The sequence below is a fragment of the Amblyomma mixtum genome, chromosome 10, assembly GCF_055824585.1.
Source record: "Amblyomma mixtum isolate Tamu chromosome 10, ASM5582458v1, whole genome shotgun sequence".
Lineage (NCBI taxonomy): Eukaryota > Metazoa > Arthropoda > Arachnida > Ixodida > Ixodidae > Amblyomma > Amblyomma mixtum.
In genome coordinates this window covers 58,354,656-58,377,366 of record NC_143021.1, presented here as the reverse complement: position 1 = coordinate 58,377,366, position 22,711 = coordinate 58,354,656, and the positions used below count along the sequence as shown (strand labels likewise).

At 48.9% G+C, this 22,711-nt stretch overlaps 1 protein-coding gene across 1 annotated transcript in view; it reads left to right on the top strand.

Annotated features, from left to right (window-relative positions):
- LOC149325880 (uncharacterized) overlaps positions 1-22,711 on the top strand; it is an 81,098-nt gene that overhangs the window by 29,199 nt on the left and 29,188 nt on the right. Inside the window, exons 4-5 of the mRNA XM_089562833.1 lie at positions 16,289-16,357; positions 20,089-20,163. Of these exons, the coding sequence (XP_089418959.1) occupies positions 16,289-16,357; positions 20,089-20,163 (144 nt within the window). The remainder of the gene's footprint in view (positions 1-16,288; positions 16,358-20,088; positions 20,164-22,711) is intronic.

The following is a 22,711-nucleotide window of genomic DNA, read 5'->3' as shown; positions in this document are numbered from 1 at the left end:
GCACGGCTCCACCTTACCGCCAGCCGACTACCACCCGCACCCAGCCCCGTCGTCCTCGCCTTTGCGTGAGCTCATCAAAGACGAGTTCGCTTCGGTCACTCGTCCCTTGGCTGCGGAACCACCTGTACCGCGTTTTGGACGTACCTATGCCCAGGTTGCTGCGACACCTCCTGCTGCTGCTTATCCGTCCCATCCACAGCCCGTCCAGCAAACTCCGGTCTCTGTGTCCCCAAGCCCCGCAATGTGTCCTCTTTGGAGTCCACCTGCACGTCGGCCGGTGTGTCACTACTGCGGAATTCGCGGACATGTTGCCCGTGTATGCCGTCGGCGTCAGCGCGACGAGCGCGAGTGGTACCCAGACTTTCGCAACGGAGCTACGTACTCGTCACCTGCTTAACGCTCGACGTTTGCCACCAGTCCTCCTCGTCGCCCATCGTACGGGGACTTCTCCCAAGACGCTCCACACACGTCGTACGCTTACCGCCGCTCGTTTGCCGACCATACTAATTATCGTCCCTCCTCTCCCTCTACCTCTCCTGACCGCTCCTCGACAGTCAGGTCGTCGCGCCGCCGCTCCCCATCGCCTTTCCGCCGCTCCTCGTCGCCTCTACGTCCACCATCCTCCCAGACAACTCGCCATACGGAAAACTAAATTGTGCAGTTTCCGGAGGTAAAACTGCACCGCACGCCGATCTCTCAATTCTTCCTGCACAGCCATCGAACATGTTAACCGTTGATATTTAAGGCATTGTAGTAGAAGCATTGATCGATACGGGCGCCGCCATTTCTGTAATTAGTTGTGCTTTATGTTCTCGTCTTCGCAAGGTGCGCACCCCTTACAGTGGTCCTTCTCTCCGTGCTGCCAATGATGAATCAATGCGTCCTTCCGGATTGTGCACAGCACGAGTCACTATCGACGGCATCCTGCACTACATAGTGTTTGCTGTGCTTCCCTCCTGTGCTTATCCCCTCATCCTCGGCTGGGATTTCCTCCACTCTGCGCAAGCTGTAATTACCTGCTGCCCCCTACTCTACAAGCTACTGAATCCGACCTTTCTGTCGTTTCTGTCCTGCCTTCTCATCATCTGGTTACCACCGCTGATCATGTACTTTACCCCGGCTGCGAAGATGTCCTCTCTGTTGCTTCTGCCCACGTCAACGCTGGGGACGTTTTCGTCACACCAAGCCCCCGTCTTTTCTCAAGGGGCATCTTTCTCGTCGCGTCCTTGCTCCGCTTCACCAATGGGTCTTCCCTACTGACTGCCTTCAACACTACGCCGGAACCCATTTTTCTGCGTCAAGGCACAGCCATCGCTTCTGTGGATACCACTCAACCTGTAACCGTTCTTTCCTCTGCCCCATCAAGCTTCGCTCTTTCGACCCCTGCTTCTGCCTCTGCATCTATTTCAGCTGCTATCAGCCCCGGTCTCACCCCGGCTCAAAAAGATGAATTGCTTGCCGTCTTGAACAAGCATGCCGCTTCCTTCGATACCCAGACAACAACCTTGAGCCAAACCACCGCAGCTAAGCATCGCATCTACACAGATGGTTCGGGCATCATTCGCCGTCGCCCGTATCGTGTATCGTCTAGTGAGCGCAAGGTTATACAAGATAACGTAGCCGACATGCTCAAGCGCCACATCATACGCCCTTCTTCGAGTCCTTGGTCTTCGCCTGTTGTGCTGGTTCAAAAGAAGGATTGCTCAGTACGCTTTTGTGTTGACTATCGCGCCCTTAACAAGATCACTAGAAAAGATGTTTATCCGCTGCCTCGGATTGATGACGCCCTCGACTGTCTCCGAGGTGCACAATTTTTCTCTAGTCTCGACCTAAGATCCGGATACTGGCAAATACCGATGCACGAGGCCGATAAGGAAAAAACTGCTTTCGCCACACCCGATGGATTATACGAATTCAACGTTATGCCGTTCGGCCTATGCAATGCTCCGGCCACGTTCGAGCGCATGATCGACACCGTTCTCCGAGGCCTGAAGTGGAAAACTTGCCTATGCTACCTCGACGACATCGTCATTTTTTCTTCGACTTTTTCTGAACCCCCTGTTCGTCTCGATGAAGTGTAAGCGCACTTTCTGAGGCCGGCCTTCAGTTAAACACCAAGAAATGTTGCTTTGCTTCCACTTCTATCAAGGTCCTCGGTCACGTCGTTAGTCAGAAGGGTGTAAAGCCTGATCCCGACAAAGTGGCTGCCGTTTTGCATTTTCCCCGCCCATCCCGCGTCAAAGACCTGCGCAGTTTTCTGGGGCTAGCGTCATACTTCCGGCGCTTCATACGCAACTTTGCCTCTATTGCGGCCCCTTTGCATAAGCTCCTCTGCGCTGGCACGCCGTTTGTTTGGTCTGAGACCTGTGAGGTCGCTTTTACTACCTTAAAGAAGGCTCTCATATCTGATCCGACACTGGCACATTTTGACAAAAATGCTCCAACGATTTTACACACGGACGCCAGTGGACATGTCATTGGTGCCGTTCTTCTGCAGCGGCAGCACTTCTCGTGCGAGCAAGTCATCGCCTACGCCAGTCGTACACTGACTGCAGCGGAACAGAACTACACGATAACTGAGCAAGAGTGCCTCGCTGTTGTCTGGGCCATTCAGAAATTTCGTCCTTATTTGTACGGCCGCCAGTTCACAGTTGTCACTGACCATCATGCCCTGTGCTGGTTGTCCTCGGAGAAAAACTTGTCCGGGCGCCTCGGCCGCTGGATTCTCCGTCTCCAGGAATATGACTTTACCGTCACCTATAAATCGGGCAAGAAACACCAGGACGCCGATGAGCTATCTCGTTGTCCTCTCGCCCAAACCCAACCTCCGTGCGTGTCCTCCGCATCCTCCAACTGCCAAACTACCCCTTCGACGGCTATCTCAACCTTGACCGCCGCACCCATTGACTTGATGCCCGATCCCAGTCTTGGCGATCTCGCCTCAGCGCAGCGGGCCGACCCTTACTGCCGGACTCTTATCGACCGTCTGAGCGGGGCTACGCGGCCACCGAATGCCCGCCTACGTCGCCAACTTAACTCTTTCAAGCTAGTCGACAACATCCTTCTTTGGCACAGTTACAGCCCCTTCGGTGACTCATGGGGGCCTGTTGTGCCCCGTTCTCTTCGCCGAGAAGTTTTGCAGGCCTTTCACGATGACCCCACGGCTGGCCACTTAGGCTTTCAGAAAACTTATGACCGCATCAAGCGCCGTTTCTTTTGACCTGGCCTCTCGACCGCTGTTGGAAAATATATTGCGTCTTGCATCGCTTGCCAACGTCGCAAACGGAGCACGTCTGCCCCTGCGGGCCTTCTACAGCCTCTCCCCTGTCCTTTCACCCCTTTTGAAGTCGTTGGAATTGACCTCCATGGTCCCTTACCATTAACACCAACGGGCAACCGTTGGATCGTCACTGCCATCGACCACTTAACAAGATACGCTGAAACGGCCCCTGTTCCTTCCGGCTCTGCTTCAGAGATCGCCCATTTCTTCCTGAACGCCCTCCTTCTGTACCATGGAGCTCCTCGTGTCCTTATTAGTGACCGCGGCAAGTCCTTCCTCTCCAGCATCCTTGCCGAAGTTCTTCACGCCTCCAGAACCGTGCACAAAACCTCTTCAGCTTATCACCCTCAGACCAATGGGCTCACAGAGCGCTTTCATCGCACGCTGTCCGATATGCTAGCCACGCACATCCAGCCCGACCACACCAACTGGGACACCATGCTTCCCTTCGTTACCTTTGCATACAATACTGCCGTGCAAAGAACCACCAGCTTCTCCCCGTTCTTCCTTGTGTATGGACGTCAACCGACATTCACCCTCGAAGCGTCTTTCTTCTCCGCCCCCTCAACCTCTTTCAGACTCTCTCACGAACAGTTTACTTCTCGTCTTACCATTGCCCGCCTGAATACCGACGCCTCCCAAGCCTCCCGGAAAAACACCTATGATTTCTCCCATCGTGCCATATTTTTTCACCCTGGTGATGAGGTACTGCTGTGGACTCCAGTGCGTACCCCTGGATTGTGTGAAAAATTCTTGAGCCGTTATATTGGTCCATATACTGTACTCGAACAAACGTCCCCGGTGAACTATCGCGTTGCCCCTGTTCATCCTGTCAATGATCGTCGTTGCCGAGGTGCCGAGATTGTTCATGTTTCCCGCCTAAAGCCCTTCGCCCGTCGCCCTCCTGTGCTATAACCTGCGCCCGAGCCGGTCTCTTTCGTACGCGAGGGGACATACTGTAAGCACGATATGCGACCTTCGTCTTCACTGTACATATCCATCATCATCGCTCATCTTCTTCTTCGACGGGTTGGTCGCCATATTTGCGGGTGCCATTAAAGGTCGCTCCATCCTGCTCTCTGCCTCCCGTCTCACAATATCAACGTAATGACTCCCCAACTGAACTCTTAAACAAGGCTAACCTCTCCACTATAAGTAACCACGCCCTAACCTCGCGCCCTAAATTTGTCTTTCTCCTTTTAAACGGTGCTCTAAAAGTAGATTCTGAACTCTACTTAGTTCCTTCACCAGAGAGCAATACCAGAATGAAACACAGCATTTCAGAGAATATAAAATTAATACTTCGTTTATTGGGGGTCTAACATCCCAAAGCGACTCGGGCTATGCGGGAAAAAATTAATACCGACAATTTTCGTTATTCATTTTTTTTTCTTCATGCGATTAGTGAATGAAATTTGATACTTGGAAATGGTGTTAACTCTGAGTCTGGCAGCAGTTTTCTTTATAAGCTGTCATAATTTATTTATTTGAACTTTTTAGTCAAGCGTTGCACGTACTCTTTTGAAGAAATCTTTTTCCACACTGCGCTTTATTTTCTAATGTTTAACGTTGTCTCATGCATTTTGAAACTGCCTCCGATGATTATCCCTTTTACATTGTTATTTCAGTTGTGTGGACCTTCTTTGTGAATTTTTTTGTGACGTACCTAAAAAAAAAGAAAACCAACGTGTCCCCATTCCTGCAACATCCTCGAAAGAGGACAGTACTATGTTTGAAATAAAATAAATATTCGGTTGGCGTAGCTAAGCTCGGCCCCGTCGGGGGTACTCATTGCATGTATTAAGCCTTCCTGAGCACAGCTAGGCGGTGTGCAGGTTATTTTTGCAATTATGTTCAAAATGGCAGACGCGGTAGTCGCATTCCAGCACCTGTGTGCCAGAACTAACAATCAGAGCTGTGAAGACTAACCTCCGGTGCTGCAAGTCACCACCATTGTGGATTCGGGCCCGTTGGGACAAAAACGAGCGTTTACTCGAAGGACAGTTTATTGCTCTAAAGTACGTATGCACGGCAATGCAACAAAGAGAGACCATAGTGAAGGAGCTTTCGGCACATCGACGCGTTCCTTCACGACGAACTGTGGATGGCATGCGAGAGGCCAGAGAAGCGTTCAGCTCCCCTCATCTGGATCTGTGCTCACGTCCTGCGGCGGTCAGTTTCGCACGATGGCTGGGTGGGTAGTTGACTGTGGTGGTCTTCTTGGCAGATGTTCAGAACTGCTCGAGTACATGCCTCCCGCCAAAAAGCAAGAGCGACCAGAAGGTATAGGGAGACACGCGCTCGTCCCGGTGTGTGGAGAGGAAATCTTTCCAGTTCTGAAAGGGAAACCAGGAAGGTCTCTGCGGTCGCATAGGCTCATGAGTCGGCCGGGGTGCCGTCTGTGGCCATCTCGGAAACTTTCCAAGTGGCGCACGCTTAACATAGCGAGATAATTACGCGCAGCCGTTCGGATTGAGGATTCGAGCATATTCTCTCTTGGGCAGACTAAAGGCCCTCTATGTTGTCTCTAACGCCTCCACACTACGGGGAACCCAGCCGGCAATCCAGATGTGCCACAAGGATAGCCGATGATTGCAACAAAACTATAACAAATAAATTTCGGGCCCATTTGGATTTCTTTATAACGTGGAGTTCTACTTTTCAGTTTGTTTTCTCAAAATGCAGCTATTTTTCTGGTGTTTATGTCAGAAGACAGTGTTTCTTTTTCTTCGGCCAATTTTAGTTTCTACGGAAAAATAACCGCTTTTTTTTCTATCTTGTTACGTGTCATTCTTTTCCCATCAAAATTGGCTTATAGTTTATATTGGCCTTGTTTCCGGCATTAACACTTGGGTTCCCAATGAGTAGCATACAAAAAAACTCGTAATTAGCTTTGCGTGAAAGAGGAAGTGTTACTGCCAGAAAAAAAAGGCAACGGAAGTGAAAGGATGGAATCATCCAACGAAAAATGGAGTGAAAGTTCTAAACAATGCAACAGAAGTGAAAGGATGGAATAATGCAACTAAAAATGAATTGGAAGTTCGAAAAACTAGGTTGTCATGCCATCTTTTCCTTCCTGCACTGGATTGAGTGAGCTGTGGCGTGGCATAATCTGGCCTATGTACTGCTGGTAGTGATTGAGCTCCCACTGGATCGTAGCGGTAACTAGAACACGACGCTTTCTTGTGACGCTTACGCATGGTTTCGCGTCAGTTTCATAATATGTATTGGAGAAACCTACTCAAAGAAGTAACGGCCTTAAATGGCTAATGACAGTACAAAACAGCGCTTCGTGTACAGAAATCGAAGAGGTGCAACCTCAGAGTCTGTAGAGGCCTCTAAGCCAGCTGAGCAATGCCTCAAGCTGCAGTGCTTAATCCAACGGTACCGCCTTCTCACCCTGCCCCTCGCTTCGGTACTCTAATTCGTTCCTTTCATTGAGTGTAACTACGGCTCACTAGCCAGCTGCATTTAGGATTGCATGGAAAAGTACTGACCCTTTCAGGTTGTAGGCTAATTTTTCAATTGTATTTGGCGGAATTTTATCGTTTTTTTTACCGAAAAGTTCGAAGCTTTGGCATAACACGGTACAACATAATCTGGAAAAAGAAGGTAGAGCATTGGAGGAGTAGGAAGTAGCAGGAACGATCACGCATTGCTGATTGTATGCCTACCCAAAAGAAATCTCCAGTATAAAAAAAAACAACTAATTTGCTGCTTCTACATGAGCCATTCTTAAATGTTTGTAGTATGTCGGTGCACATCCTGCAGGTTTCGGCGCTTTTTTTTTTTCACAGTCCTAAGGAAAGGTGGTGACAGCTCTAGAGAAGCGATAATGCCGCCGCGGCGGCTCAGCGGTTATGGTGCTCGGCTGCTGACCCGAAAGACGCGGGTTCGATCCCGGCCGCGGCGGCTGGAATTTCTTTGGAGGAGAAATTCTAGAGGCCCGTGTACTGTGCGATGTCAGTGCACGTTAAAGAACCCCAGGTGGTCGAAATTTCCGGAGCCCTCCACTACGGCGTCTCTCATAGCCTTAGTCGCTTTGGGACGTTAAACCCCATAAACCAAACCAAACCTAGAGAAGCGATAATGGTATGAGACTTCCCCGAAATATGATGATTTCTATGCTTTGCACGGACACGGGAAGTTCTAATCAGCGCACTTTTCACGATGACAGCCACAAGCAGCACAGAGAACACTTTTTCGATAGACTGCCAGTATTTCCTCAATTCTTACTGGCCGGCCCGACCTTACAGTCAACTATCAGAATGATCCGCGACTCAGGCTTTGTTTCAGCGCTTATTGAACTCTGACATCTTTGTTTATTAATTGGTTGTTATTACAAATAACAGAGGAGGCCGAGATAAAAGAGGCTAGTACGCAGCTTGAGAGGCCATCTCTCCCCTTTACAAGAAGGAGCTCGGAGTGAGTGAGTGAAAACTTTATTAGCTCTAGATTCGGATTGTGTTCGGCGGTTTTGAGATGGCTTTGTCCATCTTGCTCAAAGGTCGGTTGCCCTTAGTCCAGGGCTCCGCTGGATGCTGCTGCCAGTTTTGCTCGCCGAATCAGACCTTCTTGGTCGACCCGACGATCGCTGGAGAGCACTCCCTCCCATTGCTCCGCACTCGGGTTTGTTATCACTGGTACCACGCTTATCCTCTGGCATGCCCACGTTATGTCAACTATAACGTCTTCTGCAGACGCGGATGGTAAGGATGAGGTTTCGACTTAACGGGTAAGGTGATCGACTGCCACTATGACCCAGCGGTGTCCGGCCGGAGTGGTGGGAAGGGGTCCGTAGAGATCGATGCCAACGCGGTCAAATAAGCGCGTGGGGCAAGGCAAGGGCTGCATCGGACCAATGGAACGGCGAGAAGAGGTTTTGCGACGTTGGCATTCCGGGCAGGAGCGAACATACTATCGGACAAGGAAAACATGGAATGGAAAGTATACTACGAGATTTTCAGAAACAAGTTCCACATAAAAATAATGAAATGTTCAATATGCAGGAAATGAACATGAGATGTGCACAGGTTACCTTTCCAGGAAGCAGATATTGCAGGCATATAGAAGACGTAATGATGAGAAAAGATATTACATTTGTAAGAGGGGGTTGTGGCTCAGCAGTACCTTTGTCGCCTTCCAACGTCCAGCAAAGGTCCAGTCAAACGTTCGGGCTGCGAGCGAGCTTCAGGCCTCTGAATCGTCGTCGTCTTTTACTCACACAGCTTCCCACAGTGAGCGAGCGCGGCTGCTACACTACAATTACCTCCCGGCGAAAAAGGAGGCATCCTGCCGACTTAGGGAGCACACACTGTAGGCGGATCGTAGTAAGGCTTGAGGCGGTCGACGTGCACTTTTTCACGGCCGCGACGCAGCGCATCTTGGGGCGGCGAAAGCGGTTTAATAATGTAGTTCACTGCAGAGGTCTGGCGTACGACACGGTACGGGCCTTGGTACTTTGAAATCGGTTTCGTGGAGAGACCGGGTCTGGTTGAAGGAACCCACAGCCGCACGAGCGAGTCTGGAGTATAAGATGGAAGCGGGCTGGCAGGGGCGCGAAGGTGCTTCTGGCGATTCTGATCGTGCGTTGTAAGAGAACGGGCAAGCTGGTGGCATTCTTCAGCATATGTCGCTGCTTGAGAAAGGGTAAGAGACTCGGAGACATCAGGGCGATACGGAAGCACGGTATCCATGGTACAGGTAGGCTCGCAGCCGTAAAGAAGGAAGAAGGAAGAGAAGCCAGTTGTGTTCTGTGTAGCAGTGTTGTAAGCATATGTCACAAATGGAAGAATGCGGTCCCAATTTGAGTGGTCCGAAGCAACATACATGGCGATCATGTCGCTCAATGTGCGATTGAAACGTTCAGTAATGCCATTCGTTTCAGGGCGGTAGGCCGTTGTTGAGCGGTGAACAATGCGGCGTTGGCGAAGTAGGGCTTCGACTCTGTCTGAGAGGAAAATACGGCCGCGGTCACTCAGAAGTTCCTTAGGGGTACCATGGCGTAGAGCGAGATGATGCAAGATCAAAGACGCAACGTCTTCTGCAGACGCGGATGGTAAGGATGAGGTTTCGACTTAACGGGTAAGGTGATCGACTGCCACTATGACCCAGCGGTGTCCGGCCGGAGTGGTGGGAAGGGGTCCGTAGAGATCGATGCCAACGCGGTCAAATAAGCGCGTGGGGCAAGGCAAGGGCTGCATCGGACCAATGGAACGGCGAGAAGAGGTTTTGCGACGTTGGCATTCCGGGCAGGAGCGAACATACTATCGGACAAAACAGTACATTCCCCGCCAGTAGAAGCGGAGTCGAAGGCCCGTGTACGTCTTCACAACACCGGCGTGAGCACACTGGGGGTCGGCGTGGAAAGAGGCGCATATGTCGGAACGGAGTTGCCGATAAATGACAAGGAGCCATTTGCGCCCGTCAGGAAGGTAGTTGCGGTGGTGAAGTAGGCCGTCCCGTATGGCAAAGTGGCGGGCCTGACGACGGATAGTGCGGGTCGCAGGTCGCTGAGATGGTGAAGACCGGAGAGCGAAGAGGGAAGCGATCCAGGGGTCCTGATGTTGTTCAAATGGCAAGTCGGCAATATCAAGGGAAGAGGCATCAGTGGTGGCGAAAGATGTGGAGTCGAAGTCACAAGGTAGCGGGGACCGCGATAGTGCGTCGGCATCAGAATGCTTACGGCCAGATTGATAGATTACTTCAATTGCCGTACTCTTGTAAGCGCAACGCCCAACGAGCAAGACGTCCTGAGGGGTCTTTGAGGGACGACAGCCAGCAGAGGGCATGGTGGTCAGTAACGACAGAGAATGGGCGACCATATAAGTTTGGTTTTGGTTTTATGGGGTTTAACGTCCCAAAGCGACTAAGGCTGTGAGAGACGCCGTAGTGGAGGGCTCCGGAAATTTCGACCACCTGGGGTTCTTTAACGTGCACTGACATCGCACAGTACACAGGCCTCGAATTTCTCCTCCAAAGAAATTCAACCGCCGCAGCCGGGATCGAACCCGCGTCTTTCGGGACAGCAGCCGAGCACCATAGCCACTGAGCCACCGCGGCGGCTGGGCGACCATATAGGTAAGGTCGGAACATTCCAATAGCCCAAATTATTTCCAAGCATTCTTTTCTGTTACGGAATAACTCCGCTCAGCTTTTGTCAAAATGCGGCTGGCATACGCAACAACATGGTCGGCGAAGCCGGGCTTCCGCTGTACCAGAACGGCTCCGAGGCCCCCTCCCCTGGCGTCAGTGTGAATTTCAGTCTGCAGACTGGGGTCGAAATGGCGGAGGATCGGAGGGGACACAAGCAAGTTGCGAATCGTGGTGAACGCCGTATCACAGTCTGGTTTCTTTGGCCGGTCAGCAGTATCCATTGGTACCTGCCAGTATCCAGAGCGGAGGTCCAGTGAGGAAAAGAATTCCGCGCCTTGCAGGCAGTCGAGGGCATCATCAATACGGGGGAGTGGATACACATCCTATCGCGTAATCTTGTTGAGGCGACGGTAATCAACGCATGATCCGTCCTTCTTCCTCACGAGAACAACGGGGGAGGCCCAGGGGCTTTGAGAAGGCTGGATGACACCGCGCTGAAGCATGTCGTTCACTTCTTTGGTAATGACGGTGCGCTCAGGGGCCGACACGTGGGATGGGCGCTGGAGCAAAGGGGCATGCGTGCTGGTGTCGATGCAGTGAGTTACGACGGATGTGCGGCCAAGAGAGGTGTGCGGGAAGTCGAAGGACGGACGGAAACGTTCAAGTAACTAGACGAGCTTTGCACGTTGGTGTGGCGAAAGGCTGGCATCGACAGATCGGGAAAAAACAGAAACGTTGTCTTGGTTTGGCGCAGCAGGATGCGAATCAATGGCATCTATTTGAACAGGGGCAGGTTCTTCGGAGACGGAGTATGGGAGAGCATGGTCGACTGATTCGACATGTCCCTGGCATTCGCCACGGAGAAGCGTTAATGGGCAAGAAAAGGGGTTCGTGACGTAAATTGCGCTGTGGCCATCGCAGATAGTCAGAACAGCGAACGGAAGGAGGAAACTGTGGCGACGGGCAGCAGCAACAGATGGAGTAACGAGAGCAGTCGAATCGGGAACAGAGAAGCAAGAGAGGGGAACCAGGGCTGCAGAGAAGGCAGGGATGCCAGGATCTTTAGCGACCAGCATTTTACCAGGCCGGGGAGAGGTGTTGCACGGCTGGGTGGCACAGAGCGGAGACAGTTCAATGCTGGCACGGGCACAGTCGATGATCGCATGATGAAAGGTTAGAAAGTCGCAGCCCAGAATGACATCGTGAGAACAACGGGACAGCACTAGAAACTCGGCGACGTACGCATCCCGAATAACAAGGCGAGCTGTGCATGACGCTAGAGGCTGAATGCGGTGCGAGCTTGCAGTGCGGAGATAAAATTTCGAAACAGGCTTCGTCACTTTACGGAGTCTACGGCAAAGGGCTGCGTTAATAACGGATACAGCAGCGCCCCTGTCTACAAGGGCGAGAACGGCGACGCCATCAACAAACACTTGGACGACATTGGCGGGTGACGACGGAGGACTTGGAGAGTTCGATAGAATCGCAGTTCTTGCCTCCGGAACTGCGGCTGCTAGTTTTCCTCTGGATGGGAAGGTGAGCGTCGGTGCATTGGAGAGAGAGATCGGCGACGCGGAGAGGGCGACCTGCGTGAAGAGTATGAAGAGCGCTCAAGAGGGAACGAGTGCGCAGGGGTGCCAGAGGAAACGAGCAGTGAAGGAGGCGCAGGGTCGTAGCGTAACGGGCCTGCCCCGTCCCGGAAACTCGACTTGCGCTGGCGACAAAGCCGTGCGACGTGGCCCGGCAAGCTACAGGCATAACATATGGGGCGGTTGTCGTGGGTGCTCCATGGGTTCATGACGGCGCGGCGAGGTGGCAGACGACGACGAATAAGTGCCGGCGGAGGTGGGAGCGGCGCGACAGATGGATGGGAAACATAGGTGTCGTGGCGTCGTGGTCTGGCGGCAACCTCAGCGTATGTGAGAGGGGCGGACACAGGTTGAAGCCGAGTGCTGGAGGGCAAAGCGTCGGCGACCTGCTCTTGAATGGTGCGTCGAAGTGTGGATCAAGGGATGGCGCCGGGTCGCCAGACACAGGCAGGAGGGACAGTTGGCGGGCCACCTCTTCCGGTATAAAGGCCTTGAACTCGGGAAGAAGCGAGGCCGGGTCAGAAACCAAACTGCAGACAGCCGGCGCAGGAAGTGACTAGTCGACAACGCCGGAACGACGAGTAGAAGTTCTCTGCTTCCTGAGGACGTCATAGCTTTGGCATAGCTGTTGACATCCGCCACTGTTTGTGGATTCCTTGCAAGCAACATCTGAACGCGTCGTCGGAGATACCCTTCAAGATGTTATTAATTTTGTCGGACTCCGGTATGGAAGGGTTGACGCGCTTGCACAGGTCGAGGACGTCTTCTATATAACTTGTGAAAGTTTCGGTGGTGGACTGAGCGCGGGAGCGGAGGCGTTCTTCGCCGCGCCGTTTGCGCACAGCCGGGCGGCCGAATACCTCCGAGAAACTGGTCTTAAAGGACGACCAGGTTGGCATGTAGGCCTCATGATTTCTGAACCACAAGTTGGCTACGTCGGTGAGATAGAAGAGGACTTTATCAAGCTTGGTGGTATCGTCCCACTTGTTGTGGGCGCTGACGCGCTCGTACGACAACCGGTCGTCGACATCCTGCTCGTCGGCACCGCTGAAAACGCTGGGGTCGCGCTGCCGGAGCCCGCCAGAACTGAATATGGTAGGCGAAGGGATGGGGGTTGTCTGGCTGGTGACTTCGGGCATAATGGACGGCGAAGGTAAGGTGCGGCTATGGAGCTCCAGGATGTGAGGGGGAACGTACAGCAGCCTCCACCAAATGTAAGAGGGGGTTGTGGCTCAGTGGTACCTTGGTCGCCTTCCAACGTCCAGCCAAGGTCCAGGCAAACGTTCGGACTGCGAGCGAGCTTCACGCCTCTGAATCGTCGTCGTCTTTCAATCACACAGCTTGCCACAGTGAGCGAGCGCCGCTGCTACACTACACATTTAATACCGTCATAGGATGGTAGCAAATCCTTAAATTCTGAAGTTCATGTTTCGGTTATTAGTGCCTGTTGCATTTAAGAAATATTTTAGCCTCGGCAAATTACTCTGGAGCATTTTGTTGCTGTAAGTTTTCCTATGTCGTATAGTACTGCACATTTGTGCACGGCGGGCACTGTAGACGGGTATAATGTAATGTAAATGAGCGATTTGCGCTAACGGAAAATTGTCACTACACTAAAGTTAAACTCCCGTGCAAGTCTATATATGCAACTGTACTGAATTTTCGTTATGCATGACAGCTATAATATAAAGACAACATATCGGCATTTTCAGCGCAACGAAGACACACAATAAAGAGGTACTCTTCCTTGCGTGTGCCATCGTTGCGCTGGAAATCCTGGTATTATGTCTGAAAACCAACTGGTTCAGCAGTTAACGCTTTTAAAGTTTAATATAAAGATTTGATCGCTCTGTTGTACCGCGTAGTAAATGATAGTAATTAGTGTGCGAGGCAAACAAAACATTGTAGGGTAGTATTTTCACAGAATTACGGAAAATGTGTGAGTTGCTTGCTACTTAACATGCCAATGGCTCTTCTGAGCTTCTCAAGGACTAAATCTGTGTGATCATTCCATTATACGTTGCTAGCAATGGTTACACCAAGAATTGTGTTCAAGACGTGAATATGCACAAATTTGGTTTGTTGATTCATATTACATCGTTAATAAAAGTTGAAAAGTAGCCGCCTGAGAATATTTCTTTGTGGTGCACCTGAAACTAGTTTTTCGTTTGCGATTTTATTTAATGTATTTAATTACCATAAAACCTGTTTTTAATTTTTTTAGTATGGTCGAAGAGTGCCAGTTCTGAGGACTTGCGTTTCTGGAAACCATTCTGTGCAGTTCAATATGATGTCTGCTGCAAAAAAAATCAGAGGCAATATAGGATGCTTTTTTCCAAGCCATTTGAAAAGATTGGGAAGATCATTATTAAATGGTAGTTTTTTTCATGTTGTGGTTGTAACCTTTTTAAAAAATGGCGACTACTCTAGCAGTTTCTATTCTGTCAGGAAGAACACAAAAACAAATACACAGATTATAAAAGTCCTCCAGGATAGGGGCGATTTCATATATCACAAACTCGATAGGCCTTATCTGTGGGCCGTTTATCTGGTGTTAAATAGCACTAATCATGCAAAGGCGACATTAATACTTAATCAGCACCACCTTTCTGAAACTTTGTCCTCTGCACTCCCCTGTGCGACACTGGTGTTGGAGATAACAGGATGCCAGTTTTACCACCGTCTTTGATTTTCGCAATGCTTTATATTTAACTCTACTTGTTAGTCCCTCCTGGCTTTTTCATGTATTCTTGTTTGAGATTATATTTTATTTGTTGCAGTGTGCAATGTCAACACATCTTCTGTAACACTAAGCTCTGAACTTTGCTCGTTTGTTCCAACTGCTGGGAAGCTTTGGGCTGCTATGTTTTACTTTTTTTTGTTCCGAGCAAGCCTAGAAACTTCTCAATACTGTACTTCCGCTCACTGAAAGCATTATCTGTGGCTTACCCTCTATCCTCCAGAAACAAGGCGTCGTGATTTCGGTTCTAGACCTTCTGATTACGTTCCATAGGCGGAGGCGAAAGTTGGGCACGTTGGACAACGTTTATGATGAAAAAATAGAGCAAAACGAACCCCATGGATGGAAAGGGAACTACGCAGACAAGCGCTATCTGTTAGCGCTTGTCTGCATCGCTCCCTTTCTGCCCTCGTGTTCCCTGTGCGCTATTGTGTAGCGTGAGCTACACTGGCCATGGATGAGCGTTTCGCGTGAGCGTGGATGAACCAAGCTGGGCATGATGTGCGAGGAGTGTGTGATGTCACAGCTGCGCAGCTGGTGCACCGGAGTGAACAAGAAGAAGGAGAGGATGATGAGGACCGACAGGCAGGCTATAGCCATGGAGAAGGAAAGCAAAGCCGTTGCTGAGCGGCGCAGAAGAGCGTAAAAATTGAATTCGCCGGCTCCCGAAGCGGTTGCTTAGCAGTTGGCAGTTAACCAGAGGAAGAGCGAACAGGCTAAGGCCAAGCTTGCAGCGGAGACACCAGAGCAACGAGAGGAGCGCCTAGAAAAGCGTCGTCGCCAGGAGGCTGAGCGGCGTGCCGGGGCCTGCTCAGCTACACCCTCAAGACGATGTCAAGACTCGCCGATCCACGGTTTTTACGGTGAAGCTCAGTGAAAATGCCAGTGCGACTCGGGCCTTTCCGGCCGACTTTGTGAACATTCCATTTCTGTATGCTTGCGACGTGTGTGAAAGACTATGGCACTTAGTAGACTTGACGCCGGTAAGTAGCGAAATGTGTGACACGTTGAGTTTGGCGGCGTCTGAGTGGGGCGAAGGTGTAGCTGTGACCAGGGTTTGGACGACGTGCAAGAACTGCCTGGTTAAGCAACGAATCTGTCACAACCGCCACAGCCTAAAAGCACAGTTGAGCTGTCCACTGTCCCAAGAGGGCGGTTATGCGCCTTTCCTCTGGTTCAGGTGTCCACACAGATGTGGACACCTCGCCCTCACCTCACGCTACGTATATCCTGACATAGCAAAACTAAGCCACTGCCAATTTGTTTCACCATGATCCTTATGCGGATTTGCTTTACTCGGCACTTTAGAGAGTCCTCGGCTGCATTATCGACATTCGTGAGATCCCTTTTCTCAGCGATAACAGCACATTGCCTATAAGGCGTTGCCTCGTCCCCGTCCAGTGTCTCATGCGAATGAGCCCTTACAATACATCACATTAGTGGGCTCGTCGTATGTGATTTATTTTTAGGGATTCTATCCGTTTCTTCGAAACAGTAGTGTATCAATGACCCGGCAAAGTTGAATATTGAAAACTACAGTAAAGGCTGGAGTGCTTTCTTTTTTCTTTGTTCATGCATTTGCAGCTGAACGCGGAGGACACCTTTCCGAATGACAGCAAGGACGTGTTCGCCGCTGTCACCATGGTGCCACCGGTGAGACTGCTTTGGAGATTTTTGTTCGCTTTGGTCTCCGTGTTTCGCATTCATCATTGGGGACACGTGACTTTGTAAGAACAGCACCAACATACAAACGATCACTTCTGAACAGAGTAACCAGAGTGTCCTGTTTTCACGCTGCGCAGAAGCCAAATATCAATCAGTATGGAATACCAGGTGGTCGAAATTAATCCAGCGCCCTTCACTACAGCGTCTTTCAAAGCCCACATTTTGTTTCGGCACGCGAGAGCTCATACAACACAGAAATAAAAAAAACAAGCTGAAAGTGTAAAGGTACGTTGAGTAGGAATGAAACAATTCACGCGTACTAATGATACGACCGTACGTATGAAAGAAAAGTTGATTAATCCTTTTGTAGCATACATAGTATTCTGTATAGATGATGCCCTTGATTGTAAAGCTAAGTAAACTGCTGTTGTGAACAGAAAGACAGTTTATTTTCATAATGGCGGTACATTTAAGTCTGTGTATGTATTTGAAAATTTAGATCACTTCAAAATTAAACATTCTTTTTTGTGCCTAGTCTCTCCGTATGAAAAGCTTTCTGCAAAGCAGTAGGACTCTAGTGTCCTTTTATGAGATTGCTTGCTGTTGTCGGCAGACCGAATCGCATGCCCAGCATTAGCAACGCGCCCCGCGGCTGAGCTCGGCTTGGATACAGTTCTAAGCGAGCAGCAAGTGCAGACCTCCGCCTAAGGTAGCGGTGTTGACTCTTGTAACGCTTGAAAATGTCATTAATATTTATTTATTTATTTATCATCATGCCCACAGCGCCATTGTCTGGCATTACAATGGGGGGAGGGGGTTGAACAAAAAGTACACAAATGCTACCTCATGCAGGTGGTTGCAAAAAAAGAGATAACAATGAGATGGAAAGAACACGGAATTATTATACATAAAAATGTCACAGCGTGGAAGAAAATGAATCATTTGATAATATGCACACTACTTCCTCAGGCAGCTTGTTCCATTCCGAAACCGTTTTTGGGAAAAAGGACATTTTAAAATGGTCAGTCCGGCATCTGTATTCTTTAATTTTAAGTGGATGATCTCTTCTTAAAGACACGTAATCAGGGTTGGCTATATATTTGGTTCCGTCTATTCCAGTTCTAGAATGAAATATATTATGAAATAATTTTAAACGCAGAACTTTCTTACGTTTTTGAAGCGAGTCCCAACCCAAAGATTTTGTCGCGCTCGTTACACTAAAATATCGCCCATAGTTATTGAAAACAAAACGAACGGTCAAATTCTGAACTATTTCTAGCTTTTGAACGTCAAGAAAGGGTTTCGGATCCCAGACTGTGCAATCATACTCAAGTATGCTTCTAACATTTGTATTATACAGCAGTTCATTAGACTTTAAAGGGAAAAGTTAAGCGTTACGTCGCAGGAAGCCTAACACACGACAGGCTTCGGCAGTAACGAAATCCACGTGACGGTGCCAAGACATTGAAGTTGTTAAATATACACCAAGATATTTAAATTCCAACACTGAAAGCAGTCTGCTATTATTTATGTTATGAGTGAAAATATGGGGAACCTTCTTTTTAGTGAAACACATATGTACAGATTTTTGTAGGTTAATATGCATTCCACAGTTCTCACATCACTGGGCCACTTTACACACATTCCTGTTGTAATGCATCGCAGTCACTTTGGTCGCTAATAATTCTATACAATACACAATTGTCCACAAAAAGACGCTTGTATGAAAAATACCTGAAAAGATGTCATTCATGTAAATGTCATTCATTATAAAGCTCGCGAGACCTTTCTTGAATGCAGTGTGTAAACATGCTTAAGTTGATGAGAGTTAAAGAATGGACTTAAGAAATGTTTCTTACTTAATTACTTCCTACTTCTCGCGAAGCTAAATTGCCTGGATATTGACTGCCTCTACTAATTTGTTTTCGCTTCGCTGCAGAAATATTGAAATCCAAGTGGTGTTAGCGAAATGCGGCATTCTTCATCTTTATATCGAAAGCTGATGTGACTTGGCGTTAGCCTTTAAAAACGGCTTAAGCGACTGTTTTAAATGTTTCATGTAACTGATGGCGAAGGGTAATGTGGTCTCCGTTAGGTCTTGCTACCGCAGCTGACGCTGTAGAACAAACCTTGCTGTTTAGAACTGTATCTGCGGTCGAGCTAATCTGGAAAACATTAGGTTTGCTGAGCTATACACGGTGCCGGCCTTGCAAGACCTCGTTAGGCTTGTAGTATATTTGTTGCGACCAGCTTGGATGTGTTTGTTTAAAGTCTTGAAGCGACTGAGGTGACACGTGGACTATGAGAGACTCCGTACTAGACAGCTCCAGTTGAACTTCGACAATCGCGGGTTCTTTAGTGTACGCTGACAGCGCACAGTGCAAGGACCGTATTGCATGTATCCAACACTAAAATTTGGCCTCCGCAACAGGGAGTTGATCCCGCTACTTAGGATTCGGCAGCCGAACTCCAAATTCAGAAGTGCCGCGCCACCATGACGGATTCCTCAGTCTTGCGCATGTATGCTAAATAGGTTGTTAAGCACACTTTTCCGGGACAAGTTATGCTTTCGTTTGAAAAGCTAAGCTTACTGGGAATTTTACAGGCCACGGTTCGCCATCTCATTTCCTTTTAGCGCGGTGCTGCTTACTATAGGTCGAATATTGGTTTCTGACATCGGCCAGGAATATATGGCTTTCTCTTCCATAGTGCAAATGATGGACAATCGCACATGGTGCTTTCTCGGATTTTATCGAGGGCTACATTGCGCCAGCCGCTTCGCGAGGTCAGCGTGGCTGCTCGCCGAGCCATGGCACCACGCTCTGCCAGCTGTGCGCATGCGCAGAGTGACGTCATAGCACGTAACTTGTGTGTGCGCCGCGCGCCTCGCCGCTGCGCCGACGGCGGCGCAGACGCTGCCCGCAAGGTCAGTTGTGCGCATTCGTGGGGTGACGTCCGAGCACGCAGCTCGTGTGCGCGCCGTGCTTCGCCGCGTTGGTAGAGGTCAGTTCCGAGGGTGATATGTGTTGTCCATCTACTACAATGGGTTCCATGCCGCCGTCCAGGCGCCGATGCGCTAGGGGTCCTAGCACGAAGCTGCGTCTCTAGCGGCGTTCGGTATCGGTGGCTATTGCTGTCGCGATGCTTAGACTCTTAGCGCAGCGCTGTGAGCAAAAGATATGGACTTGCCTCTTGATGTGGTAGTCCAAACCGGGAAAGGTTGGTATCGGCAGGTTACTGACGAGAAGCGGAGGGTGATAATACTAGCTTCAGACGACTCGGATGAAGTAATCCGGACGTAAAGGATAAAGTTTGTCCGCTCACACGACTTCTGAACGCTGCGCCGTGTGTCTTACTTTCAAGCGAAGCCTAAGCGCAGCCATGGCATTTACAACCGGTCAAATTTTAGCTGTCTTGAGCAATGTTCGCGTTTTCTGTGCTCCTGCCGCTTACGAAGGAGCAAACTTGCGAAAATATGAAATCTAAGCAGAGGCTTACTAAGCCCGTGCTTAATATTGAGCTTTCCGCAAGTTTGCTTCGTCGCAAAGCGCAGAAGCGCAAAAAAAGAAGTGGCCGTCACCCTTGCCAGCTTAAGATTTGGCCGGGTGTACCTCTCGCTACTCTACCAGGTTTAACCAGAGCTAAACTACGGCCAGTTTTTTTGTGTACTAGCCAGTGCAATCACCGCAACACAGTGAGCAACGCTCTTGTGCTCGCAGCAAATGCCATCTGACGCCATGCCCATGTCTCGAATGATGACGTGGGAGCAGCTGTACTACGTGTACTACGGCTTAGTAAGTAGTCTCCTTATTTCCACTCTTAATCCTTCTCTCGCAACGCATAAATTGGAAGCATGATGATGGAACAAGGATAAAAAAAGAAATTGTTTATACGGTGCTTACAGGCATTACTACTGCATTGTTGCGTAAAACACTGCCCTGTGAGCTCGCAACGCATAACTTGGAAGCATGAGATCGCACATGGAAGAAAAATAAATTGATGATACAGTGCTCAGTGGCATTACTATTGCATAGTTGCGCAAAACTTGGCCCTGTGAGCTTTTCTTTCTGGTGGCGCGCTATGTTCAAACGCGGTAGCTGCCGCTGGAACTCTCATCTGGGTGAGAAAACAAACTTTTAACGATCAGATGACGTCTCCAGAATATAACACTACCTTCTTCGTAATGTCCTCTCGGGAAACAAATGAAGCGGAGAAACTACGAACATTGTAGATGAAACAGCAAGCTTCTGCCTAAAATCTAGCGAAAAGCGGGAGGGAGGCAACCCTACTCCCTTACAAAAAAAGTTTTAGACAATCTATAGAGTGTCTATAGACTTCTGTCTATAAAGTTTATAGACTGTATTTAGGCAAAAGTCTATAGGCAATACAAATGTCATAGACAGTCTGTAGGCAATGTAATGATTTATGGCCATACACTTTTAGTAGACGTTTGTTCATAGAAAGTGTATAGGCCATGAACAGACAAAAAGCGATATCTATAGGAAGTTAATAGATTCAATAAAAAGTGTATAGACTGTCCATAGACCATTTTTATAAGGGTGGCATTTTGAGGCTTTTGCGCCAGCTGTTCCCTTTTGAGTAGAGCGGGGCGAGCTGCGCGTTTAACGCGTATTATGAGCTCATGGCACCTCTAAAGGAAAGGTTGAATCATGCCATGACAAAATTAGGCTTCCTCTTGACGTCTCGCTTCGAGTTCCCAGCAGACACAGCGATCAAAGACAGCGCATGGCGTTGAATTTCACTCCATTATTCACAAACAACATAAGCGTCCTGACTTAATTTCCTAGTGACATTTACAATTATAAAACATGCGACCTAGGGGCGCCGGAAGGCTCATTTTATCGCTAATGTAGGGCGGTTTCGTTTCAATAGCGCTTAGGTTCACTTTTCCACCCCTAATAAAAACTACGGCACACTTACTGCTTTTTTTCAAATGTACAGCCCCGTCAAAAGTATACAGCCCAAGCGGTTTGATTCTAAGGTGTTTAGCAAGCTCCCTAGCATATCTAGCTGTCCAAAGTTTGCCAGTATTGAGGGCGTGATGCCATTTCTCATTCGAGAGGTTACGGTCACTAAGGTTGCAAAGCGAGGCATGCAGCAGGCTTCCCAAGCAAACTCCTTGGGCCGCATACTTTTGCCGAGCGGTGTACCACATGTTAGGCGTATAGCCATAGGCCAGGAAAAAGATAGCGAGGATTTGATTGTTTCGCTGTAAGTGTCCCCTGACTTTTGCTTACATACTAAAAATTTTTGGCACTCGCGTTTTATTTTACATAATACAAGGATTTCGATGCACGAATAAGACGGGGTCTAAGATAGAGTACTAGCACGACATGACGAGCGCAGCGCTTACAACTGACACTCTTTTGAAGAAAAAAAAAAAAACCATAGCTTAAGTGCACTCCTACAATTCATCTCGTGAAGGTAAATCTGAATTTTCTCAAATTTCAATTTCTTTATAATGCACCATTAATAATGGTGTGCTGACTTAATTACTGCCTGCTAGTCTGATACGCTACGCTTCGAATATTACCTTTCTGGCTGATCTTTTCCGCGCCGAAGAAATTTGGCTTTTCGAAATAGGAGTTACCATTCACAATGAACGGCAAGATTTCCGTTCTCTCGACCTTGGCAAGATTGTGGCGCTCCCTATCTTTATCATTAAAAAAACTCCCTCTTTGCCCTATCTGCAATCTCTTGCAGGTAAGTAGTCTGCTGTTTTATTTAGCGGCAATTTTTTTTATGAGCGCGCCTTTTTCGCCTATCTTAAGACTTCAGAATAATCAATCTATCCACAGTTTCCTTCTCAAGATCGTCATAGTTTTCTGCAGTGTATTGTAAAAATGCGTCCCATTGGTTTTTTATGACAAGCTCAAGTAGTCGCTGCGAGCGAAGGACAAATTCTGAACTAAAGTTTGTGCCACGCATTGGCAAATTAGATCATTTCCAACAATATGTTCATAATATCACCTTACAATATTCCACAGCTTCCTCATAATTTTTTGTCAAAAACGCAGCCCACTTATTTTCAAAATCAAATTTATACACCTCTCGTCCACACACTAATTGATCTTCTTCGGTCCTGAGAAGAAATTGCTGAAACAACTGCAAAGACTCCTGCCAAACGTATCGGTATGCTCGTATTGGAAGCAACGTATATAGGCGTATTGGAAGCTGTTTTCAAAGTTTGAATATCCAGGAGGATGTGGCGTATTGGGAAGGAAAGGCAAATGGGAGGCAAAGTGGCGTAATGGGAAATTATTCATCTGGCAACAGAGAAATTTGGCAATGTGCGTATGCGTTCGCAGTTGATGGTTACAA